Raw genomic sequence first — 27,690 nt, 5'->3', positions numbered from 1 at the left:
TCAGTTTTTCCCCATTGAAGGTGATATTAGCTGTGGGTTTTTCATAAATGGATTTTATTATGTTGAGGTATGGTCCCTGTAAAGCTCCTTTGTTGAGGGTTTTTATCATGAATGGTTGTTGTACTTTGTCACGTGCTTTTTATGAATATATTGAAATGATCATATGGTTCTTATCCTTTCTTTTATTAATTTGATGTATCATGTCGATTGATTTGTAAATATTGAACCACTCTTGCAACCAAGAAATCTCACTTGGTCGTGGTGAATAAATTTTTTAATGTATTGTTGCATTCAGTTTGCTAATACTTTCTTGAGAATTTTTGCTTCTCTGTTCATCAGGGACTGTGGCCTGTAGTACTCTTTTTTAGTAGTGTCTTTATCTGCTTTTGGTATCAGGATAATGCTGGCCTCATAGAATGAATTTGGAAGTTTTCCTTGCTTTTCTGGGTTTGTTTTTTTTTTTGGAATAGTTTGAGAGGAGTAGGTATTAACTCTTCTTTAAATGTTTGGTAGAATTTGCCTATGAGGCCATCTGGTCCTGGACTTTTGTTTGTTGGGAGTATTTTGATTACTGATTCATTCCTTTGCTCATTATCAGTCTCTTCAGGTTTTCTATTTCTTCCTGTTTTAGTTTTTGTTTCTAAGAACTTACCCGTTTCTTCTAGGCTGTCCAATTTGTTGGCATATAGTTTTTCACAATATTCTCATAATTGTATTTCTGTGATGTTGGTTGTTATTTCTCCGCTGTTGTTTGTGATTTTATTTATTTGGGTCCTTTCTCTTTTCTTCTTGATAAGCCTAGCTAGAGGTTTATCAATTTTATTCATTTTTTCAAAGAACCAGCTCTTGGTTTCAAAGATCTGTTCTTTTTTTTTTTTTTAAAGATTTTTATTTATTTTTTGACAGAGGCATTGAGAGAGGGAACACAAGCAGGGGGAGTGGAAGAGGGAGGAGCAGGCTTCCCTGGTGAGCAAGGAGCCCGATGTGGGGCTCGATCCCAGGACCCTGGGATCATGACCTGAGCCGAAGGCAGACACTAAACGACTGAGCCACCCAGGTGCCCCTCAAAGATCTGTTTATTGTTTCTTTTAGTTTCTATATCATTTATTTCTGCTTTAATCTTTATTATTTCCTTCCTTCAGCTGGCTTTAGGCTTTGTTTGTTGTTCTTTTTCTAGCTCCTTTAGGTATAAGGTAAGGTTGTTTATTTGAGATTTTTCTTGCTTCTTGAGGTAGGCCTGTATTGCTATATACTTCCCTCTTAAGACTGCTTTTGCTGCATTCCAGAAGTTTTGGACCATTGTGTTTTCATTTTCATTTGTTTCCATGTACTTTTTTAATTTCTTCTTTGATTTCCTGGTTGACCCATTCGTTGCTTAGTAGCATGTTTAACCTCCATGTATTTGTTGTCTTTACAGATTATTTTTGTGGTTGACTTCTAGTTTCATAACGTTGCGGTCAAAAAAGGTGCATGGTGTGACTTCAGACTTTTTGAATTTGCGGAGGCCTGTTCTGTGACCTAATATATGATGTATTCTGGAGAATGTTCCATGTGCACTTGAAAAAATGTGTATTCTACAGTTTTAAGATGAAATGTTCTGAATGTATCTTTTTAAGTCCATCTGGTCCAGTGTGTCCATTGTTTTCTTGTTAATTTTCTATTTGGATTGATCTGTTCATTGATGTAAGGGGGGTATTAAAGTCCCCTCCTGTTACTGCATTATTATCAATTAGTTCCTTTATGTTTGTTATTAATTGTTTTATATATTTGGGTGCTCCCATGCACTAGGTACATAAATATTTACAATTGTCCTATTTTCCTGTTGTATTGTCCCCTTTATAAAATGGTATCTTTGTCTCTTCTTACAGTCTTTGTTTTAAAGTCTGGTTTGTCCAATATGAGTATTGCTGCTGTGGCTTTCTTTTGACATCCATTTGCATGATGGATGTTTCTCCACCCCCTCACTTTCAATCTGTAGGTGTCTTTAGGTCTAAAGTGAGTCTCTTGTAGGCAGCATATAGATGGATCCTGGTTTTTTATCCATTCTGACACCCTGTGTCTTTCGATCGGAGCATTTAGTCCATTTACATTCAGAGTAATCATTGATAGATATATGTATTTATTGAAATTTTATTTGTTTTGTCATTTCTGGAGATTTTCTCTGATCCTTTCTTATCTTTCATGTTTTGTTGATTTTCTTTAGTGATATATTTGGATTTCTTTTTCTTTATATTTATTAGTGGTTTTTGATAAATGTTTACCTTTAGGTTTGTATATAACGTCTCCTGCAAATAGCAGTCTATATTGAGTTGATGGTCATTCAAGTTTGAACCCATTTTTTCTCCTCTTCCCCCGATGTTTTAGGTGTATGTTATTATATTTTATATGCTTTTTTGTGTGTGAGTTCCTCGACTGATTTTTACAGAAATATTCATTTTTACTACTTTTGTGTTTCCTGCCTTTATACTGTCACTTTTGGTGTCAAGGAGGTATAATTTTAAATAAGAGGTAGGATAAAGCTCATTGGGAGTGTAACATGTGAGCAAAGGACTTGGAAGCAAGGAGTAGTTAGCCATGTGCATATCTGGGGAAGGAACATTGCAAGCAGATGGAACAGCTAATTCTGAGAGCTCAGAGTATGTGTGTTGTTAAAAGGAATAGCAAGGAGGCCTATTCAGCTAGAACTCCATGATTATGGACTACCGTATTAGGAGGTGAGGTAAAAGAGGCAATCTCCTACCTCTCCCATCCCCTAAATCTGTATATTTGGATACTCAAATGAACAAACAAAAAAACTTTCTAAATTAACTGAGTCAGAAGAAAAAACATAATGGAAATTAGAAATAGTTAGAATCAAACAAATGAAAACACTATTAAATTTGTATGGTGCAGCTATAACAGTAGTAGAGGGAAATGTATAGCCTTAAATGTATTTGCAAGAAGATAAGAAAGCGTGCACATTCTTCCACAAGAAGTTTGAAATGAAAAACAAATTATTGTAAGAAGAATAGTAAAGAGGTTTAACAAAAACAAAAGTTGTTTTTTTGAAATTACTAATATAATAGGTAAACCCCTGGAAATGTTTATCAGGAAGGAAAAAGAATATGTGCTACGGTGAGCGCTGTGAATTGTGCAAGACTGTTGAATCACAGATCTGTACTTCTGAAACAAAGAACGCAACATATTTTAAGAAAAAAGGAAAAGAAGAAGATAACAGGAGAGGAAGAAAAGGGGAGTATGTCAGAGGGGGAGACGAACCATGAGAGATGATGGACTCTGAAAAACAAACTGAGGGTTCTAGAGGGTAGGGGGGTGGGGGGATGGGTTAGCCTGGTGATGGGTATTGAGGAGGGCACGTTTTGCATGGTGCACTGGGTGTTATGAACAAACAATGAATCATGGAACACTGCATCAAAAACTAATGATGTAATATATGGTGATTAACATAACAATAAAAAATTAAAAAAAAAAAAAGGAAGGAAAAAGAAATGGTATGTTAAATGAAAAGGAGGACATAATCACTAATTCAGTGGAAATTTCTTTTTTTTTTTTTAAGATTTTATTTATTTGAGAGAGAGAGAAAGCACACAAGCGGGGGGAGGAGCAGAGGGTGAGGGAGAGAATCTCAAGCAGACTCTGTGCTGAGCCCAGAGCCCCATGTGGGGCTCGATCCCACGATCCTGAGATCATGGCCTGAGCCAAAATCAAGAGTCGGGTGCTTAACTGACTGAGCCACCCAGGTGCCCCTCAGTGGAAATTTTAAAATCATAAGGAGAATAACTCTAGGAAAACAAACTTGAAAACTTTTTGGAATGAGCAAGTTTCTTGAAAAATACAAATTTCTAAAAAGTGATTTAGGGATCATAGAAAACATGAAAAGACTTATTACCATTAAGAAATTCAATCAGTAGAAAGATTCTCATAAAAGAAAGAAAAAAAAAGATGGCTGAACTTCAGAGGCAAGTTTTACCCAGCTTCAGTGAAGAAATAACCCTCCCAGAATAATGCCTATTGATGAAAAACATATATGTGTATGTATATGATTACATATGCATATGTGCATAAGTGTATATATATTTTGTGCAATTCAACTTAACAATGTCTGATTTGGGATTTCTGCATATATGTTTATAAGTGAGATTGGCTTATAATTTTCTTGTTCTTTTCTAGTCGGTGTCAAAATTATGCAAGTCTCAAAAGAGAAGCTGGGTACTTTTCCTTTGCATCCTCTGAGAGGTTTATATGGCATAGGAGTTAGCTGAGAGCATGAGAAAAATCTATGAACTTTATAAAGCAATCTTACAAGCATATATACAGGAATGTCAAGTATGCTCCTATTGAACACAGCAAGAAAAATAACGTGCACTTGTGTGCATACACGTATATACTTACATATACATCTTAATCGAAGCAGGAATTTTGCATGACCATTTCCACATAATACTGTAGTCAAGTATTGATAATATAAAATATTTTGTTTCTGTTTGTTTTACAATTAATTTTCCTGATATCTTAAACTTATCAATGCATTAAGTTTTCAGTGTTAATATGAGAAAAACTTTGTGAAAGAGAAAGTGAGAATTTACTACTTCTTCTTTCACTCTGCATTACCTAACGTGAATGTCAGAGTTGTGCTCCAGGAGTAGAGTAACAGTCCCTGCCGCTGAGCCATCTTTTCCTCCTCCGTGGCTCTTGCAAGGCTGATGACTGCAGAGCCAACCCAGCAAAGAGCATGAGGGAAGTAGTCACAGCGCACGAGCAGCTCCTCCATAACGCAGGTGATAGTCCTCACAGAGGGCCAAACGACCTAGCATCCACACCTTCCCCTTGTGGCCCCAGTTCCCAGATTTTGCTTGGGAGACCGAGCTGCCCCTGTGCTTCTGATGAAGCGACTTTATCCCACAGCCCCGGAATCAAATCTCGTGGGCCCTAACTCCTAAGTTCCGGGGTTTGGCTTGAAGCAGTCAGGATGCTGTCTCCCTCTTTCCTACAACACTCAGAACTGCAGAAAACGATCTGGCAACTAGGAGGGAAGAGTCTTCCTGAGAATGAACCAAACTTGGGGAACACACCCACAAAATGGACAAGGAGAACTCGCTCCTCCTGACCTGGGTTAAGTGTGGATCAGTGAGTACCTGAGGCTACCTCCTTACTAACTGTTGGAGTACGGAGGCCAATACATTCCCTTGAGCTGCTTCAGCTGGTCAAAGCTGGAGATCCTGGCACTGGCAACTGAAAGGATCCTGATTCCAACACTACTCTGGAATTTAAGCTATCCACGCATCCCCAGCTCACTTGTACGTTATCCTTTGGGGTCACTTGGTAGCTCTACCACTACTCAAATACCGAATGCTTCTCCTTCACACTGGATTGGGGAGGGAGCGGGGCAAGATTCGGAGCAGTTACGGCGGTTCTTGCTTTCTCTTCCCGGAAATTGCCTCTGGTTATCTCCTCCTTCCCTAGCCTGAGAGAAGTTGAGAACCTTGGGTTTGGGAAGGGGCCCGGAGGAGGGAAGGTGCTGCAGCAGGTGACTTCCCTCTTGTCACACTGCAGCGCCTTCCGCATCCTCGTTGCCCCATTTCCAGAAAAGTGTAATGGAAGCATTTCGTGTGTAAATTACGTTAAAAGCCAGAGAATATCTTCCAGCCACAGTGAAAACAAATTCAACAAACTATTCAAATTTATAGTAATTATCATTGCACAGCTCAGCAGTTTTACCTTAAAAATACTGACTGTAAGTGTTTACAAGTAAGGTAGAATCAATTTAGTATTAATAAAAAGCCCAGTACATTTCCTTAATAGGAATTATGTTGTATTTTTAATCTTACAGGTTTTTTCCTCTATATTTTCAAGTTCCCACCTAATTTTAACCTATTAGCTCCATTAAGGACATGTAGGGGGTGTCATAACCACTCATTCTGCTTGTAAACATTATATAGAGTTTACTCATTTCTCTGAAAAATTCAATAGACTTCTTTCTACTTTCACAGAATTGCTTATAATCCTGACCCTAGGGCAGAGGACTCAGGGGGGAGGAGAGGAAGTATTAAAAAGAAAAAAAAAAACCTATGTTAGATGGAAAGAAGATACACTTTTACTTTGGGAAGCCTGTGGGACTATTCCTTTAAGTAACCTAATTATGATTGGGATTTGTTTGACTTTGGGTTAATCACCTGCAGTTACTGCAACCTAGGCAAGCCCCAGTTATAAATTAATGAAGGGGTCTGCAGAGAGAGGAGAGATTCCTGAGTATACATCGAATGGAGCAGCATGCCCTGAGGAACAATCAGAGGAAAGATGCCACTGGAGTATAAAGGATCTGTATTTAATTTGCCTTTCCTGCTGCTGGTCCATATATATAGTTATTCCACACTGTTTCTGTTGTGTTCCACAATCTCCTTGGACTGCCACACGCCCATGCCAGCCTCGGAGGGACCTTACACTGATGGTGGTGGGAAGGTCATGAAATGGGCACTTTTTCTAAGGGGCCAAATAAATTCAGAATGAATTCCTTTAGACAGTAGTGTTTTTGTGTTTTGTGTTTTGTTTTTCTCTTTAACACTACTATATTTCACAGGGCTTCCTGAAATAGAATGTGATCACCAAGGATCTTATCACTCTTGCTTTTTTGTCGGGCTTGGAGACAAGGACATTTTTTGCAGCAGTAAAGTGAGGACAGGAGTTGGCTGTTTTCCTCAGAAGCAAGAAAGGCCTTTCCCAGGACTTTCTTGGTACATCACTTTGTTGCTCAAAATTGGCAATATGACCTCTGCGTTAATAAGAAAATATTAGATTCACATGTTATTATCTGACAGTAGGTTAATGTGAAAAATACTGTATTATGAAAAATGTATTTCACAATATTCTAACAGATGCTGCTAGTATAATAGCCTAATGTAGCAAATGCACCAAATGTGCTTGAGCATGTTTTTGACACTATTTTCATAAGTGATGATATATCCTAATTGAAACTTACTAAAATTATGTTTTCTCCTCCAACTGTCATGAAAACATACCAAACTGTGTGTTTTGTGTACCCATGATTTAGGAATATAAGATGTATATTCCTTTTGGCTTTCTCCTCTGTGATTTAGAGTTAGATTTGAAAATACGAGATTTTATCCCTCCGAATACTAGTCCAGTGAGTTAATTCACTTCCCAGGTATGCATTAATTATCCTTAATCACTTATAAAGCCAACCGTAGACTTGAAGATTTGTATAAAACATTTTTAGATTTTTTTAAATTTGAAAAATCTGCATCTAAAATGTTTTAAATCTAGAAACCCATTATAGAAAATAGTGTTATCTTTTTTTGAACTTGTGGAGTTAATTCCCTTAGGAATCTGAAGAGAAAGTTCTAAATATTTATTTTTATCACCATACATTAATTTGTGTATATATTGTGTCCTTGTATTATGTAATTCTTTCATTAAGCCTTTTATCTTTTGAAATTCAACACACATTAGAAAAATATGAAAAACAGGGGCACCTGGGCGGCTCAGTCGGTTAAGGATCTGCCTTCAGCTCAGGTCATGATCTCAGGGTCCTGGGATCAAGCTGCTTCTCCCTCCCCTTTGCCATTTCCCCTGCTTGTACGTGCGCTCCCTCTCAAATAAATCAATAAAATATTTTTTTTAAAAAAGTATGAAAAACAAAAATGTACAACCCATGTAAACTGCAATCCAGGTCAAGAAGTAAATGTTACCAGTACCCCCAGATAACCCCATCATCCCCTTCCCAATCACTGTACCTTCTCTCCCCACCCCTAGAGTTAACCACAATTTTGACTTTTACATTGATCACTTTCTTGCTCCTATTCATGCATTTGAAATACTATGGTTTAGTTTTATCTGGTCTTTGGTTTTTTGTTTTGTTTTTTTGTTGTTGTTGTTGTGGTTGCTGTCTTTGAAATTTACACAAATGGAGTTAATACAGCCAAGTATCTTTTTAGGTTCAACATTTTTCACTCGAAGTTCTGTTTGTAAATGTAGTTATAATTAGTTTTCATTGCTGTGGAATGTGTACAGTATTGTTGCTGTATTATATGAACTCACCACAAATTATCCATTCTGCTGTTTGGGGCTCTTGGGAACAATGCTGCTATGGACATTCTTTCGTATATCTTTAGATATGACATATCACATATTTCTGATGGGTGTATGTTGGCAGGTCATAAGGTATATGTGTTTTTAACCTTTTTAAAAGCCATGTTTCTTTACCACCAGAGGGCTCTTTCAAGTTCCCATTGCTCTGTGTCCTAGCCACACTATTATTTCAACCTCTCTGTTGTATAGGGATACCTCATGGTTTTCATTTCCATTTCCCTCATTACTAATAAAGTTGAACAACATTTCATATATTCATTGGCTATTCTGTAAAGTTGCTGTTCAAGTGTCTGGCTCTTTTTATACTGTGTTGTCTTTTTATTATTTGATTTATAAGTGTTCTTTGCATATTCTGGATTTGAGCTGATTGTGCAGTGTATGTGTTGTAGACCTCTCTCACACCTGGTTGTTTGCCTTTTCACAATCCTAAAAGATTCTGCTGAAGCTCAGAAACGCTTAATTTTAACATTTTCAGATGCATCAAGATTTCCTTTATGATTCTGTCCTCTATAGGAAGTCTTTCCCTACCCTGAGATCATGAATATAATCCCCTATGTTAACATATGGATTTATCATTTTGCTTTTCGTACTTAAATTCACAATTGACTTTTTGGTATGTTTTGAGGTAGGGGTTAATTTTCATTTATTTCTGGGTGGATAATCAATTGTCTTAACACTATTCATTAAAAAGATGATCCTTTCCCCACTGCTTTGTAGTTCCACCCTTGTTGTAAATTAAGTGTCTGTTATGCCTTGGTTAATTTGTGGGCTTTCTATTCTGTTAGTGTATTTTACATTGTTTTTGTCACATAATCTTAAATAATGTAGCTTTATGATAAATTTTGATACTCAGTAGAACAGGGCATTCTACTGTATTAATTTTTATTTTATTATTTTATTGTGGTAAGAACATTTAACATGTCTACCCTTTAACAAATGTCTAAGTGTACAATACAATATCGTTAATTATAGGCACTACATTGTACAGCAGATCTCTAGAACTTATTTATCTTGGATACTGTAACTATCTGCTCATTGAGCAGCAACTCCCCATTTTCCCTCCCTCACCCTTTGACCACCGACATTCTGTTCTCTGCTTCTGTGGTTGTGACTATTTGACATAGTTCATATAAGTAGAATCATGCAGTATTTGTCTGTGTCTGGCTTATCTCACTCAGCATCACGTCCTCTAGGTTCATCCATGTTGTCACATTTCCTTCTTTTCTAAGGCTGAATAATACTGCGTTGTATGTATAGACCGCAAGCACTTCAGGACTAGCTTGTCAGGCTCCACAAAGAAACCTGTTGAGATTTCAACTGTTACTGCATTTCATCTGTAGATCAGTTTAGAGATGATATTACAGAATTGGGCTTTCTGATACATTACTATAGTATATCTGTGTAGCGCTTCTCAGTTTGCCTCTATTCACAGTTTTCTATGTAGAGGCCTCACGTATCACTTGTACATTTATTCCTAGATATTTGATATCTTATGCTCTAATAAATGCTAATTAAAAAAATTTTTTTTCAATTTTTATTTTAAGTGGGCTCCACACCCAGCATGGGGCTTGAACTCATGACCCTGAGACCAAGGAGTCACTCACTCTATCAACTAATCCAGCCAGGCGGCCCTAAATGCTATTTTTGAATAAATTTTATTTTTAGATTTGTCGCTGGTGTATAGCAATGTATGGACTTAAAATTTTTACCTTTGTATACAATTGTAATTCATCTGTGGACTTTAGATTTCTTTTGTACCTAATTACATAATCTGCACCTGAGGACAGTTTTATCTCCTCCCCTTCCAAATTATTATACCTTTTATTGCATCGAGCTGCATTGCATTTAGTAAGGCTAGGACTTTCACTGGCTGGAATCTCCACTACAGTGTTGACTAGAAGTGGTAATAGTTGGAAACATTCCAAAATTTTTCTATTAAGTATGATGTTACATGTTGCTAGATTTGGTTTGCTAATCGTTTAATTTAGATTTTTAAATCTAAGTTCATGAAAGAGAAAATTCTGTAATTTTTTTTCATAATGTCCTTGTCAGGCTTTCACTTTAAGGTTTTGCCAGATTCTGAAAGTAAACTGGAGAGTGTTTCCTCTTTCCTACTATCTGGAAGAGTTTTCATAAAACTGGCAGTATTCATTAGAATTCACCAGTGAAGCCTTCTAGCTAAAGTTATTTAGTTTTGTATTTTGTTTGTTTTGGAAAGGTTTTTAATTATAAATTCAATCTCTTCAATAACACTGTTCAGATATTCTATTTCTTCTTGTGTGCATCTTCGTTAGTTATGGTTTTCTAGGAATCTGTCCATTTCATCAGAATTTCAAATTTGTGGGAAAAAAAGTTGTTTTTACTATCCTTTTATGTTTTTGTGGTCTATAGCATATGTAGTGATGTCTCCTTTTTCATTCCTGATTCCTGATATTTATTATTCATGCCTTCTCTTTCTTCTTAAATTGGACTCTCTAACGTTTATCTATTTTTATTACTCTTTTCAGATAATTTGTTTTCATTATCATTTAGTTACCATGGGTTATTTCCAAATGTATAAGGATTGTTTTCTTTACTATGAGATAGTTTTGATTTCTAGCTGATTAAAAGACCTATTCTCAGTGATTTCTGCCATTTGAAAATCTTCACCGTTTGCTTCATTTTTTATAAATAGTTTTGTAAAAATACCACTGCGTGCTTAAGAAGATGTGTATTTCATAATTGTGGGGTATGCTGTTCTACATATTACCATTACGTCAATTTTGCTTATTGTGATCTTCAAATCTACATATTTACTGTTTGTCTGTTTGGTCTGTTACTAAAAGAAAGTATGCTAAAGTCATCCCCACTGGTTGTAGATTTGCCTGTTTCTCTTTCTAGTTCTGACAATTTCTGCTTTCTATATTTTGAGCCCATGTTACTTAATACATGCAAATTTGGACCTATTTTACCTTCCTGGTAAATTGAAAGTTTAAATTGAGTTTATCTCTTCATCTCTAGTAATGGTTATTACTTTAAAGCTATCCTTGACTGATATTAATGTAGCTACAATTTTCTTTTAGTTATTATTTGCACGATAAATAGTTTCCCATCCTTTTCAACTTTCTGTTTCTCAGTGTTTCACATTATTGACTTATAAATAGCACATAGTTTTATTTATTTAATCAGAGTTTACCAATCTTTGTCATTAAAGACACAGTGAAGACATTTACACTTATTGTAATTGAGTCTGAGTCTGTGTCAATCTTTAAAGGTTAAGTCTTTAAACAACAATTTTTCACATTCCAAAAATAGTTCTTTAACACCTATGATTATAAGAAATTTATCCTCTCTGATTTGTATATAAATGTGTAGGGATTTATGAAACCTTCTCATGTCCTATTATTTCTTTGACTGCTATATAATGAAAAGAGATCCAGGGACTAAAATACACTAAGAACAACATTTCTAATATAGTGTTTTGGGAATTTTGCCTGCAGCTCTTGTCTTTATTGTGATTTACCTAATTCCAATAACACAGCATTAACGATGTATCTCTTAATATATCTTTTTTACAAAATACTATAGAGATTTCATTCTTGATTACAGGGCTGTGACTCCCAAATGAGTGTGTCAGAAATGTCCTGTAGTGAAAGTACATCCTCATGTCAGTCTCTTGAACATGGCTCGGTTCCAGAAATTCTCATTGGCCTGCTTTATAATGCCACAACTGGAAGACTATCAGCAGAAGTGATAAAAGGCAGCCACTTCAAAAACTTGGCAGCAAACAGACCACCCAGTGAGTGAAAAAAAAATGTTTTAATGCTTATGTTTTCTGCACTTACAGGACTCTCAGTGTTAGGGGCCTCAATCCTATCATTTAGTCTTAACTGATCAAAATGAAATGGTATAATCATCAGCTAATCTGTTTCATGTTTTCTATTTCCAGTCATTTGGGAAGTAGAAAAATTTGAAATTCAAAATATTGTAAGGTGACAAGACTTTTAATTTTTCACAGTGTCTACTGAATAAATTATCCCTATCGTAGCCATTATCTTCCAATGCTAGAAAAAGTTACAGAGTTTTTTAAAGTTAGTAATATTCCACAGATATGGTCAAGCATATGTATGGCTGTTGGTGTCAACTGAAGAATGATGTGGTGTTTTCTGTCTGCATGCAGTACTATGAACTAATGTTAATAATTCTGTATTTTTTCTCTTTTCTCTGTTAAGATAATTTAAGAAGAAACTGTTTCTTCACACTTTTCCTCCTTTAATATTATAAATTTGTACTGCCAGCAAGTCTTCTTAAATGGCTTGGCTTTGCCTTTACCAGGACAAATAGAATAAGGAATAGTTTGATATTTCCCCTAGATGCAAGGAGAGGAAAACAAGATGGGGCACTGTGCCCGCTCTATATGCCTGTCACTCCTCCCTCCTTATCTCTCTTCCCGCTCATGGGGGTGGAGGCATCTTATGGGAGTGCAGAGAGATCGTCGCTCACTAGACCTCCAAAATCATTTGTCGATATCTGTAGGAATAAGTTGGGAACATAACAGCTTCTTTATACTTCTCTGAAATTAAAGCTGTTAGTGTCCTAAGCTAAAAAAGTTGAAAGGAAATCTTGAATAGTAATGGCCACCTTAAATTTACTTAAAGATTTCTCACAGACTTGCTTAAAGCCATCTTTTACTCAGAGTCTCAAATAATTATTGGAGGGGAAACTTTTTGCTCCCTTGAATTAAATTAATTCATTTACCTCCAGATGTCTTCAACATTGTCTTTTTAATTCAAGTGAAAAGTCACAAAAATATATTTGTTTTCCCTAAGTAATATTGGAAACCTTGCTTCTTACAGATACCATGGAATGTATCTATTCCTGAATTAAAAGTCAGAAGGCCAAAATTATGTGTGTTCTTCTACCCTTGGATGAGTAACCTAACTCCCCTAAGTCTGTTTCCTCGTATGTAAAATTGAGGTTGTGTCTGTCACAGGGTAACTGTGAGACTCAAATCAGATAAAGGTGCATAAAAGAAGGATGGAATTATTATTGTCCCCTTTCTCCTTTCAGAAGGAAGAATTCAGAGGGAGGAAAGAAGCAATTACTAGAATAAACAGCTTTGGAAGTGGGACCTGGGTTCTCTTTATGGATACATACTTAGAATGCAAACCCAAATGGCCTGGGAAGTAACTTAAATGAACAAACTTGGCAGGTGAAAGATAAGGAGCATGGGGAGTCAGTGACAAATGCAAGCGTGCATACCCTGCCTCGAGACATTCAGAGTCAAAACTTCTGAGCACTGTAACAGATAAACAAAATATTATGTGGGGTTACGTCCAGCCAGCAGCTCTCAGCTTGCCATTCCTGCTTTAGCTAACAGTTTGATTTTTTGACAAATATTTAGCTTGAGATGCTAAAAGCTAGCAGAATGGAATGATATGCCTGCCTTTCTGTCCTTGCTTGTATCCACTCTGATAGAAACAGAGAAACCAGAACTAAAATGAAGAGAGAGGGGTGGAGGCAGGGTGGATAATAAACAGGTTGAGAGATTAGCATCCACAACTTAGAGTAGGTGTTTTCAGGTTAAAGAGTAAGTTAGAGCAATTTCCATTATTTTAGAATTAGATCTTCAATATCAGGGTGGTTAATGGTGTTAGCTGGGAGGCAGCTAGTAGGTAAATATAAGTCAACATTAAAATTAATTGTATGTAAATAAAATCTTAAAAAAATAAAATTGTATGAAGTGGAGTATTTATACAGTAAAATATAATAGAGTTTTATCAGTCTGTCTTATACTGTATATGTTATATAAGATTGTGACTTTTTGTATATACCTAGTTCTAGGCCTTGAACTGTGTTATCAACTGAATAATCCAAAGAAACAATGGGAACATTCAAGAGCAAAACTTTTAATAGTCCTATTTTATTTTGTTTAAACTAATTTTTTTATATTACACTGAAAGTAATAGAAGTATTTGAAATATTTACTACTGCATGGATAGACTTCAAAACTTAGCATAGTAGTAGTCCTATAATGACTTTTATTCAGTCTTTTATATAGTCTGATAATTTGCATGATTCTATGTTCAATGTGCTTTAGACCAAGAGGATATCATTATAAAGATGTTCCCCCTTTAAAACAGTGTAATTTTCGTTTAAGATTACACAAGGACCTTAAAAATTCTCATTCCATGAAATTTACCCACAACCCTTTTGTTCAACCCCTCTACCTGAATTAAAATGCTAAAGTTTTGTGTTCTTCCAACTCCAGTGAACAGTGTTTCCTCTTTAATTCTAACCTTTGACCCTCTTTCACCCAACAATTGACATCTGGTCATTATTTCTTTTACTGCTTTCCACCCCCTGTTGTCAGATGGACTGTTCTGTTGTCTAAAACACTTGATAGGTGGACAGGTTTATATAATCCGAGGTGAGTTCCTGTAGAGGCTAATTGGATGTTGTCTTTTCATGCAAAAACAAAATACCCTAAAACTTGCCAGCAGTGAAGCTGTCCACCATGTTGGTTTCCAAAAAAATGCACATTTATTATCTGTGGTACTTTAAATAAAACTAACTTAGAATTTATCTCTGATTATGGATGATGGTATTCAGAGTATGTATAAAATAAGCAAAACTTTTTAAATTAAAGGTTTTATTTTTCATGTATTTTGATTCATACAATAGATATCTCATGAGAAATATTGCAATTTTCATTAAAATTAATTGAAATTTTGATATGAAGTACACATGATGGATCACCATGCTGAAGATCATTTGCATGAGTCTAAAGAACCTGAAAACACAGTTGTTTGAAGAGAGGGTTTATCTCGCAAATAATCAGGCAATGAACTGTTATGTTTCACTTTATACACTAAACATCACATCAATTTTTTTGTAATTCATGAAAACAATTAAGAATACCATACTTTAAATTTCACATTAAATTCTGCCAAAAAAAAGAATCCTGTACTATTTATTTTAACTATCCAAAAAGCACATTAAATGTACTCTTGCATGAAACCAGGAGAAAGTTTTACTTGATTTGCTAAACTTTGAGCCCTTAATGCATTTGGCTTCATTTTGGCCCTTTTAAATGTTTTAAAAATATATTTAAAAACCACATCCATGCAGAGATTTTTTTGACATTTCATCCTAAGCTGTTTTGATGTCATCTTTGCATTCTTGTCTTCTTTTTCTCTTTACCATTTGCCTTCATTTCTATTTGTTTGTTTATTCTTATTCTCTGAAAACACAGTGGAATGCTTTACAGTGTTGTGGCTAATTGAGCTTGCTAAGTGTTTATTAATGCTATGATGTCCTGCTTAGTGAAGCTAAATGGGGATGGGGTTGGGCAGGGGTGGTAATGGGAGGTCAAGGATTGGGGGTGGGAGGGTGGAGGAAGGATTATGAGGTATACCTTTAAATTCTAACTATGACGTAGAAGTAGTGAGGTTGAGATGTTATGACCCACAAAAGATTTGCATTCTCTGAACTTGTCACATTCTATAAGCATCAGCATCAAAATGGAATTCGTTGAATTTCCATTAAACATGGTATACACCATATCCTTATAAAGTATAAAGACTTCACGTTCTCAGCAAACGTCACAAAAAAGGTGTTTTGAGTTTGTTTCAAATGATATTTGTGGTATTTCTTTTTTTTTTTTTCTGTAGATACGTATGTTAAATTAACTCTACTGAATTCCATGGGTCAAGAGATGTCCAAATGCAAGACATCCATCCGCAGAGGGCAGCCTAATCCAGTATACAAGGAAACTTTTGTTTTTCAAGTGGCCCTATTTCAACTTTCTGATGTGACACTCATACTGTCTGTGTATAACAAACGCAGCATGAAAAGAAAAGAGATGATAGGCTGGATTTCTTTAGGTCTGAACAGCTCTGGAGAAGAGGAGCTCAATCACTGGACTGAAATGAAAGAGTCGAAAGGACAGCAAGTGTGTAGATGGCATGCGTTACTAGAGTCATGATGAATAGGGTAACCGAGCGATTACAATCCAAGGCAGCATTATCTCTGATTGCAGCATTACTGTTTTTACCTAGTCACCATTAGAAGAGCTGTTCTTTGAAGCATCATCCTCAACATTCTACCAGAATGCGTTAAGGTCTGCGGAAAGAGCGTATAATACTGACACAAATGAAGAAAAGATGTGTCTCTGGTAGAGCTTGGGAAATGAGACACTTCATCATTATTGTTAACAGTCCTCCAGAGCTTTAAGAACATACTTTTGGTTTGAAGTTAAGTTTACTTTAGCAAAAGAGCCAGTAATTTCATGGGAAAAAAAAATCAAAACTATAAGTGATTTTTTTAAATCTGAATTTTTAGTTGCAATGCTGTTTTAGGATCACCCTCAATGTAAACCAGGAAACACATAATATTTTGATTGGCTCATCCCTGGTGTTGGAAGTGTTCTTTAAGCTGAAAAGTAGGTCTCCAGCTCTATCATGAGGCATATCTAATGGTGAAGGATTTCAATTACATAGAAAATTGTTTTATTTCAGATATTTTCCCTTTGTGCACTTAGTTTCATTGTGCCTCAGTTCTTCTCAATAGCACTCAATCTCAAGTGCAAGCAAGTATTCATTTTCATAAAGGAATTTTTTTATATGTTATTTAAAAAAAAAAAAAACTCATTTCTTCATTTGCCTCTGCTTTTGCCTGATCCAAAGAGACCCAGTCACTGGACTGGTCCTTTGCAAGTCTTTTAGACAGGTTGTACTGTAGAACCACGTAACTTTCTGTTGAAAGCACTTCCTGTATTCTTGTATTCCAATGTAGGAAGCTAATAGAGCAGGACTTTACTTTAAAATACTTTCAACAATTGACTCTTTAAAATTGTAGTAATGTGAAAATACGTTTTTTACAAACTAAAAGAATAGTAGATAAGCTGTTGAATATTGAAAACAGTTCAAGTTAAATAAAATGTTAATTATCTGCTCTGAGAATGGAATGACCAACACTGCATAAAGCAGGTATAGTTCCAGTAAGAAACTGTTCTCTCTCTAAATCTTCTTCAGTCTTACTTCAATTTGTACTTGTGATCTAAAGACTCTCCAGTTCTCAGTTTGAATCAGAACATCATGTTAAAAACAGTTCTGAGATTCCTTATGAAATTTCTAGTGACCTGTGACTAGATTTTATGAAACTTACAGATACGTTCTTCAACGTGATGTCATCCTGTGCCTTTCATGTAAGTTACATTTGCTCATACAGCTTGAAAGTTGTATTTGCAAAATTAGGCCTTCAATTTTTATAAATGTAAAGATTCCTCAGAACAGTGTCACAAGATCTTTATTTCCTCTGAAGTATGTAAAAGTTGTATAATGTGCTAATTTTTTTAAATGGCAAGGCATTTTCATTTGTTGTTTTTATATTTAGGAACTCTTATTAATCAGGAATATTATAAGCTGTTTTCTTTTTAATTTTGCTTCTTACCCGGTATATAATTTATGCATATACTTTATTAAAATAGAATATGTTTTGTATATATGAAAAATAGATTCTTTCTTCTCTTTCTAATTTCTAATTAAACTAGACAAAAACATACTATTTACCAGTTACTAAAACGCAGCATACCATTGTTCTGAGTCCCAACTAAGCACTATATATTAGTGCTTGTTATTACACGAGGACTTGTTATTACCACAATAACAAAACCGTGCATAGACATTATTATTTCAGCTTGGCTCTACTGAAAGGCCTTAAAAGAAATCCAAAAAGACAGTGAACTCCTAATATTTTTTAGTTTAAAAAAATGGCAGCTCTATGCACTCATATACACGAATTATAAGATAAAATACAGATGCTATATTGGGTGACCTGAGATTTAAGAATGTATGTTACAGAGTTGGATTAAAGAGAAAACCCATTCTTCTATTGTTACACTAATGAGCTTTTTCCAGGGTTGTTGTTTTTTTTATAAATGAGTTAAGTTATAAAGTTAGAATCTGTATCAAATGGTGAAATATCTCATGTACATATTTTCAGCAACAGTATGGAAAGAGATTTGAAGGGAGGTTGTCGACCTTAGTGAGAAATTGGATTTAAGCATTTCACGCAACAAGGATCTTTTCTGGCTTTGAAACAACTGACTGCATTGCTAAGAACTGGGATCTTCCTAATGGAAAGAGTTAGTCTTATTCGTAGCTGTAACAAAGCCTAATCAATAATCGAACACATTATGAGACCAGTGTGGTGCTTTCTCCTTCAGTGATGAAAAGACCTAACTAGCTGTTATTTGCTAAATCTGGTTTTCTTCAGACTCTGCCCAGAACTATGTGTGTGCTTTGGTCTATCATTACGGGGTTATCTGGTAGAGATATCAAATCCAATATGGCTTACAATTTTAAAGGTTTTTTAAGAAGGACCCTACCTCCACCCCAGCTGCCAAGTCCTCAAAGATTATGAATTTATGTGTATGTGTATCTGTATACACACACACACACACACACACACACACACACGTAAGGGTGAAGGTGCCCTGGCTTTTTCAGATAACTAATCAGAGAAACATTTATCAAGTTTATGGATTATTTTTCTCCTCTGTATATTTACTAGAAATTATATTTGGTTTTGGGTGCTATTTACTACCATTCTCCTCCACACACAGGAAAATATGTATATTTTTATCTTGTGGATTGACACAACTTAGTGTAATTACTCCCCAAAATTTATCTATTCTTTTAGAAAAAGATTAAATAGGTCTCGAGAGACCCACTTCACTCTACTGAATCTAATGTAAAAGACAGTGCTACTGCTCTTTTGTGTGCTTAAATTTGCATGAAAGCGGAAAGGCAAAATCTTATATCTCAGCAGTTTGCAGCAAATAGGGGCCCACTGGTGGGCAGCAGATGCTGTCTCAGAAACTTGAGCAAGACAACGCACTTTCTTATTGTTCTCTTAAAGTCCCCTAAGTTTTATAATAAAATGAGATAGTCCAAATATGGCAATTGACTGGCATTCATGGGAGCTCCTGAGCCTGGAATTACAGGCTTTATCTGTCTCCCAAATGAGCTACAGAATGTAGTTGCTTATTACTGCCCAGGAAACAAAGGGTATTTCAAATCAGTAAAGAATTTGTTTAGTAGAATATCCTCCTACCTTTCAGAAGCTTTCTTCTATACTCTGTGTCTTCTGTACTGTCCACATTTTGTGTGAAATCCATTTATTTGTCTGTCTTCTTACTATGCATTCAGTGAATACTCCATAATGTATTTAGTGACAAAAATAATAAATTGGACCACAATTTAAAAAAAGAAAAGCCAGGGGCGCCTGGGTGGCTCAGTCGTTAAGTGTCTGCCTTCAGCTCAGGTCATGATCCCAGGGTCCTGGGATCGAGCCCCACATCGGGCTCCCTGCTCAGCAGGAAGCCTGCTTCTCCCTCTCCCACCCCCCCACTTGTGTTCCCTCTCTCGCTGTGTCTCTCTCTGTCAAATAAACAAAATCTTTAAAAATAAATAAATAAATAAATAAATAAAAAAAGAAAAGCCAGTAGGAAAATATGGAAGCTACCTTGATTAGTATACACATGTTTAAGTGTAGGGCCTGGGAAGGTGGTTTCATCCAGCCTAGTGCAGATAGATGCCCAGGGCTACATGTTAAATCATTTTCTTGATACCCTCATTATTTTCATTTACTTATCAGGTGAATCAGAAGCATAATCACTGATCGCAAGGGAAGACAGCATCCATAGCATAAGAGGTCATAGAATTGAGGGTGTTAAGATGAAGATGGAGACCAAATGAGATCACAGTTTTTCAAGTGAACTGAGAAGCTATTTGAAGGTATAAATTTCAGATGAAGTAAGAACAGTAGTCACCAACAAATTTTTTCCTGATATGAATAGAAATGACACAAATCCACTGGCCTAAAATTGCCATTCACCTAGATGGACTAGATGGCCAATTCATAGAGATTTTTCTCATCGATGGTCATTACATTATTTCACACTGATAGTTCTCATCCATCAGTTTTTATTTCTTGTCGTCTTCCGTTCACCACCCCCCGGCTCACCCATGGCCTGCCCTGGAGGTAGCCATCATCATCCCCACCAACCAAACTCAATATTGAGCAGACAGCTAAATATGCAATGAAACATTTTTTTAAATTAACTTTTAAAACATCATCTGTGCCCACCAAAATGTATAATGATGATGATGGTAACTGCTGTAATTTATTAAGGTCTAGCATAATAATTTATTATTTCTTTTGATTCTCACAACAATGCTATGAAGTAAAGAATATTTTCAAATTTTATAGATGAAACTACAGCATAGGGGTTAAGCAGACTTGCCCAAGGTCATCCAATAAGTAAGTAGTAGAAATGAGATTAGAACCCAGGTATAAATTACTCTAAAACCTATACTACACTCACTGCAATTGCATTCCCTCTTTACCAGTTGCAAGAAAAACAGTTAGGACAACATTATATTCATCAGTAATCCCATCCACCTAATGGAATGGCAGAACTAGAAAAAAAGAAGGAAAAATCAGAGCTTGGGAAAGAGAAACACAAGACAAAGAAGAAGATCAGAGATTTTTTTTCCCCCTCAGGATACAAATGGTACTTCTGTGTATATTTTGTAGATGACTTTTGATTTCCAGAGACTTGGAAACTAATTTACTCCACAAATTTAGCCTATACTTATATTCTGAAAATATGTTAATCAATTGGTTCTGCTCCTTATCTACTTTTGGGAATCCAAGATATTTTAATTGTATAGGATCGCCTTTCTATGAAGTAGATATCCTGTATCCTTAGCAGGTATCTTGCCCGTATCAGTGGTGAGAGAAATGACCCTTTCTTCCTCTGTGCTCTCATTGTAATTTATTTATGTTTCTTACATACCCTTTATTAAGGTATAACTGCATTACAGCTAATTTTATTACATGTCTTTCTTTCTTCCTTAATAGTAGTAAATGCCTTGTCTTACTATCTTTATGTGCCCCTTGCTCATAGTAGACATATAATAAATACTGAATCAAATGAAGTTTCCTATAAAGAAATCAATAATACTGTTATATAGGTCTCAGTTTTATGAATCTTATGTAATGCATGGATTTATTTATTCCTTTATTTTATATATAGATATTTGTAAGGGGACCTACTATGTGTCGTGTATTGTTCTAAGTGCTACAGATGCAGAGATCGTATATTAGAGAGACAAAGTCTTTCTGCTCTCATGGAGCTTGCATTCTAAGGTAGGAAGAGAGCCAAAGAATGATATGCATTTAGTAGAGTACAATGTGGGATCAGAACAATCTTCCTGGGGAAGTTTACCCTTGAGTTGGATCTTGAAGAACAAACACAAGGAATATATTCTCTCCAAGGGCAAAATTTGAAACAACTGTAGTATGTCCCAAACTATGGTGTTTAAGAATTATTTTGAGAGCTTAATTTGTATTCCAAAGCCCCACCTCCAGAGGTGTTTGTTTCATTTGGTCTGGAGTGGAGCCCACAAATCTACATTTTATTAAGCTTTCCAGGAAATTCTGTGTGGGATACCTTGATTTAGAATATTGAGCTCATGATACAGAATTACTGATAGCAATGTTTCAGTGTCCATAGATTAAATTTATAATAGTGATAATTAAGAGTGAGATTATGACTGGGGTTAGTGCTATTGATCTTTTATTTGTGCTTCCTTAAAAAGAAAAATATTTAACAAAAACATTAAAAGTGATGTTTGATTATGAGTTCTTGTACATTCACATTCAACACAACTTTTTCAAAGTGTTCCTTGGTATAATAAATTCTATTATGTTTTATGATTCCTGAAAATTACTTTGGTTTATGGTTCACATAGTCCCCTGTAAGCGGTCTTTACAGTGATAAATATAAGGCAAAGAGAGAGTCTGAGGAGCTATTTGTTGAGTATCTCTCTGTCGGTATTCTCAACGAAATTAGGCTGACCTGTAGGTAAGTTTATGGTAACAGCCGTAGATGGTGGCATTTTTCATTCCTGTGGATAGTCAGCTTCATTAACTTTTAGCATTCTCGTCCGTGGCTTCCCTGTCCTCACACTCATCAACATTAACCTCATTCCTGGATTCTTCACTAGCAACACCGATGTTTCTGTCACCTCTTCTCCAATCTCTATTTCCTTGCTTCTTTCTGCTCTTTCTTAGGATCTGCTTTCCTCTTTCTGTAAAAATAAATACTGTGCCTGCAGTTCATCTGAGTTTCTGTCTTCCCTCATTCAAAATGTAGACATACTTTCTTCTCTCGTGTAATATTTCACATGAACAGAATTTACATTTGGAAACGTTTTCCCCCCAACAAAGATCTGTGATTAACCCACTGAAAAATGTGGTTATTTGATTATTTGAGATGATCTGGTAGGGAATTGGGCTGTTTTGTAACTGCTGCTGTTTCATTGTGTTTGGTCTGGTTATAAATAACCTGAGACCCGGTTAATGCAAATTTAACGTGAAAATGTGTGATAGACGGGAATCATTAGCCCACTTTCAAAAATGAGTCTTGCTCTTTTCTCTCCCTGTTTAGACAGGTATGTTTCTCTTTACAGTCCTTCTTTCTTCCTCCCTGCCCTTTTGCCCATTTGCATTCACGTACATTCACACCGAATACCGGAGTTCATAGCCTGACTTTTTTTTGTTAATCACATGGACCCAGCAGTGGGAGGACCAGTTGGGTTTTCCCGATGAGGAGAGGGAGCAAAGCACAGTTCCCGTTACTCACCGGAGGTTAGGTTTGCTCTGACGATGATTGTACTCACCTCCACTAGTGGGAAGACTCTAAAACATTGTCTGGGCCGGGAGCGGAGAAGGAAATTTGAGTATTAATCCAACAGAAGTTTGGCATATTTTATTACAGAATCTCAACCCTTAGCACATAAAAATCTCTAAATGCAAAGTCACTGCTATGGCAGTCATCGTGCAAGATTTTTGACATTATTTCCATGTCAGTTTGACAGTCTTTTATCTTCCATTGTCCTATTAGTTTACTTTCCCTCTTCACCCTTTATTATTCTGATCAGTAGTTGATGTTTGAGCTTGTCTTTTTAAATATTCAAGACTACTTTAAAAAGGACACCCTTACTACCTTTCTGTTCATTCCTTTAACATGTGATCTCTCACCTGACACATTGTTTTTAAAATGAATACCCAATAGAGGAAATATAATACTCCATTATACACCGAAAAAATAATTTTCTGGTTCATTTATATATTCAGATATCGCTGGAATGCTTATTTCCGTAAATCTAAGCAGTTAATATTTTTTTCTTCAAATTTTTATTTGAATTCTAGCTATTTAACATCCAGTGCAGTTAATTATTAAATGTGACTGTTTTGCTTAATGAGAAAATGGGAATTTTCCCATTTCTCTGGGATTTATTGTTTGTCTTGCCTCACATCTGGTCGAAGGAGGATGGTTGTGAGCCTCTTACCAGCCCTTCATCTGTCAGTTTCTGAGTGTGCTCACCTCCTCCGCATGGTATTGTTTCCAGTAACAACCAAATCTTTTCTACCCCGGGGGTAGGTCCTCCACAGTGATTCCTGTTCCTAGCCTCACTAATGTGGATGGAAGTACCACATGAGCACCAATAGGCAAAAAAGGACCCCAAAAGCATAAAGGAACAGTATCTTAGAGCCCCCAGCACAGGATGGTAACCTGAATACCTACACGTGTTTCTAGTCATAACAGAGTAGAAGCCAACTTCTCAGAAGTGAGACTTTAGGGCATTCTGTCCTATCCTAAATTCCCTCCTTTTGGTCTTCTATCTTCTCCCTCTTGCTTGTACATTCTTTTTTTTCTTTTTTTTAATTTTGTGAGAAAGCCTCAAAAAGTCATGGTTTTAAAAATGTCAAATGTTGACTTAACTGGGCAGATTTTCAAAAAAGGGAAACTGAAGTAAAGACCATAGAGTCATAGGAAGGCTTGTGTTGGGAGGGAGGGGGCGTTTGTTTTTGTTTGGGGCAGTCCTTCTGGACAAATACTGAGAACGTGTACAACATTCTATGATTATGTCACATTTGTTTTGCGAGGGGAAACCAGGGTAGCTTTTGTATATAAATCGGCTGGCTTAGTACTTAAATATATTTAAACAGTTATTTGAAGCACAGCTAGAAAATAATGGTAACACTTCTAACAGTATTTTGCAATTATAAATATCACTTTAAATTTACTCAAGAGAAAGTTTCCAGTAGTAGCTTGCATTACAAAATTAATTTATAATGTTTCTGCCTAATTTTAATTAGATGATTTCTGTTTTTGTGGTGAAAATATAGTGGCAACAATTTTGAGGAATCTTTAAAACTGTCATAGAGAGGACAGCCAAACTTTGGCTGGATTTTTATTAGAATTTTGAAATAAAATGTTATCAATGTTCCTTTTCAGTTCAGTTAGTCTTTATGAAGAACCAATTATTATATGAGCTTTAAGGTTCTCGATAAATGTTAGGATCCATTCTTTTTCTAAAACTCATGATGTTCACAACTGCTCAATATTCTTGCATTGTGTTTTATTTCTCAAAGTAACATAATTTTTATGGAAAACTCAATTAGTGGAATCTTGCATTGAATGTCCCCTTACTTTGCTTCTTTTTTCCTTTCTTCTTGTTTCTTTCCCTTTTTTTTTTTGGAGGCAAAGAGACTTCCTTAAGAGTATAGTTTCTACAGAGCTTTCTTACTTATTTTTCTAATAATGGATATAACAGTGTGATGAAGTTTAAATGCTCTGTGAGCAAAACTATTAAACAACCTGAAGAAATGCACTGCTGATTAACATTTCCCTTGGTCTTCAGTTGTCTCCGTATTTTCTAGTGACTCTACACCATTAATGGATCTTATTAATATATATGTCTTTATGGTTATCAACAGTGTTGTACTGTCGTCACATATTCATTTGCATTTGGGGTCAAAAATATAAACAGATGCGTGTGTGAAACAACCCATTTTATAGAATGAGCATATATCTAATCACTTTCATGTAACTGAAAATGTGCTGTATGTGGCATTTTACTCTCCTACTTTTCTACTCTCTATATACACCGATTGTCTCGGTGCCTTTTTCCTTTTGTATAATTGTATTACGTAAAAAAATCGCTGACCTCTCTGTAAACAATATAAGAACTGTTAAAATTATTAATCCAAGGAAATTTTAATGGCAGTTTGATTTTCCAGAGAATAAATTTTTGTGTGGGTTAAAAGTTACTTTTCTTCTTCACCTTTCTGTCAGAAATCTCTTCACGTGTTAGCATTCACTTGGAATGGGTAAGCAGTCGTCTTCTCGGATGAGCATACACAAAAATCAGCCCAAATTCTTATCATTGACAAGCGTCAATATGATCATTACCCAGAATAATGTCAATTGCATAAGCAAATATCAGATGGAGACATGTAAATGTTATTAAGATGTCGATTTTGAATCTCATTTCAACATGCTATAAAATATTGCTGTCACAATGTTTGGGTCATTTTATTTTCTTTAATTCTAAGTCAAATGTGACCTCCAAAGAAACAGACTACAGCAAATTTAAACATTTTGAAATCATCTCCTTTAAAGTTCACAAATAAGTCAAGAATGAAACTAGCTCCAAAGTGATCTCAGCATCTTCAGCTGGAATAGGGATACACGTACACTGTTACCTAGCTTACTGTGAACGTGTCACAATTCATTGGTATCGTCATTCTACTTAAGAAAATCATTTTGTATTTGGCAATAGCAGTTTGTTGATTCCCAGTCCTTTTTTATTAGGCAGTTATTGTATTATTTCCCAAAGACCTTGAGTTTAGATATATTTTTCGTATTTTATTCCTGTGTCCATTTTATTTCCAGCAACAAAGATTTATAAAAACAGACTGTACAAGTACTGTTTTCCATATTGAAAAGAATTTAAACTTTTGGCGCCCTAAAATTGACAGAAATTAAAGTTGCTACAATACTATCTAATCTCTGATTGTCTTTGAATCTTTAGTTCCATAAATTAACCAGAAGCCTTTTTTAGTTAACTTTTTTTAAGACTAGAACACCAAAGCTCGATTTCTCTGGTTTAATTTTTTTTAATTAAAATTAAATTTCAATAGAGTTGCCTCTACTCAAACACAAAATGTGAAACACTTCTGCTTAAAATAAATGGGTTCATAATGTAATCTCCAACTAAGGAACTTATATCCCTTCCCAGTACTTGTTGCTGAGTTCATCCCCCTCCCCCAAAAAACAAAGAACAGGTTGGGTTTCCACTATTAAGACATTTAAGGTTAAAGAAGCAAAAATAATAGACTTGCTTATGCGCTTACCCCCAAAAAAGTGATACTTATTTAGGTCATGGCTTATTGTCTTTCACAGAATTACAATTCATATAAAGTGAAATTTCCAGCCGAAAATAGGCACATCTGCATTCTAACTAGAAAATCATTAAATCATCATGTTTTTATTGTTGCAGGGGGATTTAGGTAGTTATTCATCATACCATATTCTCTCTCTCTCTCTCTATATATATATATATATATAAAATAAATACTCAAGATTATGTTTTAATTGCAAATTGATTGTAACTCTTTTGATCTCCGGTATACAAAATATTTAAGTCAACTTTTTCTTTCCGTAGATTATCAAAATATTCCATGATGTTTCCCATTTGAAAATAAAGTAATTCTCAATTTAAAAATAAAAGGTCTCAGTAAATATGTGAAAAATTTTGTTTAATTAGTGCTTTTCAATCAATTAAAATAATACACTCAATGCTTCTATGTAATTAAATGCCAAATAAATGGGGGCAAATTATATAAGAATCTCAGAAACTTTTATTAAGTAGAGGGGGAAAATGAAGGCATGTACTAAGTTGACATAAGGAAAACGTATCTAAGGGAAAACTTTCCAAGCAATCCTTTTAATATGTGATAGAAACTGCCCACTCTTCACCAAAATCCATGTTTTCCTTTCTGGTGTCATAAGACTACATTTCTTGGCCTCCCTTGAAATTAGGAATGGCCATACGACTGAGTTCTAGCCAGCGGAATATGAGCAGACGTGATGCACACCAATTTCGAAGAGGCTTTTTAAGGAATAAATGTGCTGTTTCCATGCCTCCTTTCACTTCCCACTGGCTGAATACAGAGGACAATGAAAGCCAAGGACATGGCAGAGCCACCAGTTGGAAAGATTCTGGGTCACTGAGTCACTTCACAGGAAAGAGACAACCAGATGTATTTGCCTTGGAATGTTAACATAAATGAGAAGAAAAACTTCTGTATTTGAGCCTTTACACATTTTAGAGCCCACTTGTTACTACAAACAATCGAAACCAAAACAAGTACTGGGACCTTGCAGGGGGGTTCTTCGAGAATGAGTGTTTACAAGTATGTGACATTGGCTTAGCAGCCAAGCACCCAGCAGTGGGGGAATAGCTGAGAGCAGACTGAAAACTATAACCCATATCAAGCAGGGGCAAAACATTTGATAAAACAGTTGCCTGTTGTACGTGGAAGGTGGTCGGTATGACTACGAACCTATAGTTCAGGGGGAATGAATGGAAAGAGCCAGAGTAACAGTGTATTCGATATTTTTCCTGCTGAAAAATAACTACAAGTATGCAAGTAAACTCGGGCGGGAAATAAATGGTTTTC

The 27,690-nt window shown here is 35.6% G+C and overlaps 1 protein-coding gene across 3 annotated transcripts in view; it reads left to right on the top strand.

Moving 5' to 3' along the window:
• The window catches only part of SYT14 (synaptotagmin 14), a 186,604-nt gene extending 168,044 nt beyond the window's left edge, over positions 1-18,560 (top strand). For 2 of the 3 annotated variants that reach the window (XM_025877918.2, XM_073900237.1), the window contains 2 exons: positions 11,695-11,884; positions 15,759-18,560. In XM_025877918.2, coding sequence (XP_025733703.2) covers positions 11,695-11,884; positions 15,759-16,072 — 504 coding nt within the window. In that variant the 3' untranslated portion in view covers positions 16,073-18,560. Of the gene's footprint in view, positions 1-11,694; positions 11,885-14,458; positions 14,516-15,758 lie in introns of all 3 variants that reach the window. The other variant, XM_025877920.2, reaches the window with a different exon arrangement.
• The last annotated feature ends 9,130 nt before the right edge of the window (positions 18,561-27,690 follow it).

Source organism: Callorhinus ursinus, unplaced genomic scaffold (genome assembly GCF_003265705.2).
Source record: "Callorhinus ursinus isolate GAN/ISIS: 27379988/994484 unplaced genomic scaffold, GSC_fseal_2.0 scaffold13, whole genome shotgun sequence".
Taxonomy (NCBI): Eukaryota; Metazoa; Chordata; class Mammalia; order Carnivora; family Otariidae; genus Callorhinus; species Callorhinus ursinus.
Note: the sequence above shows the minus strand (reverse complement) of the source record. Positions and strands in the feature narration are given on the sequence as shown.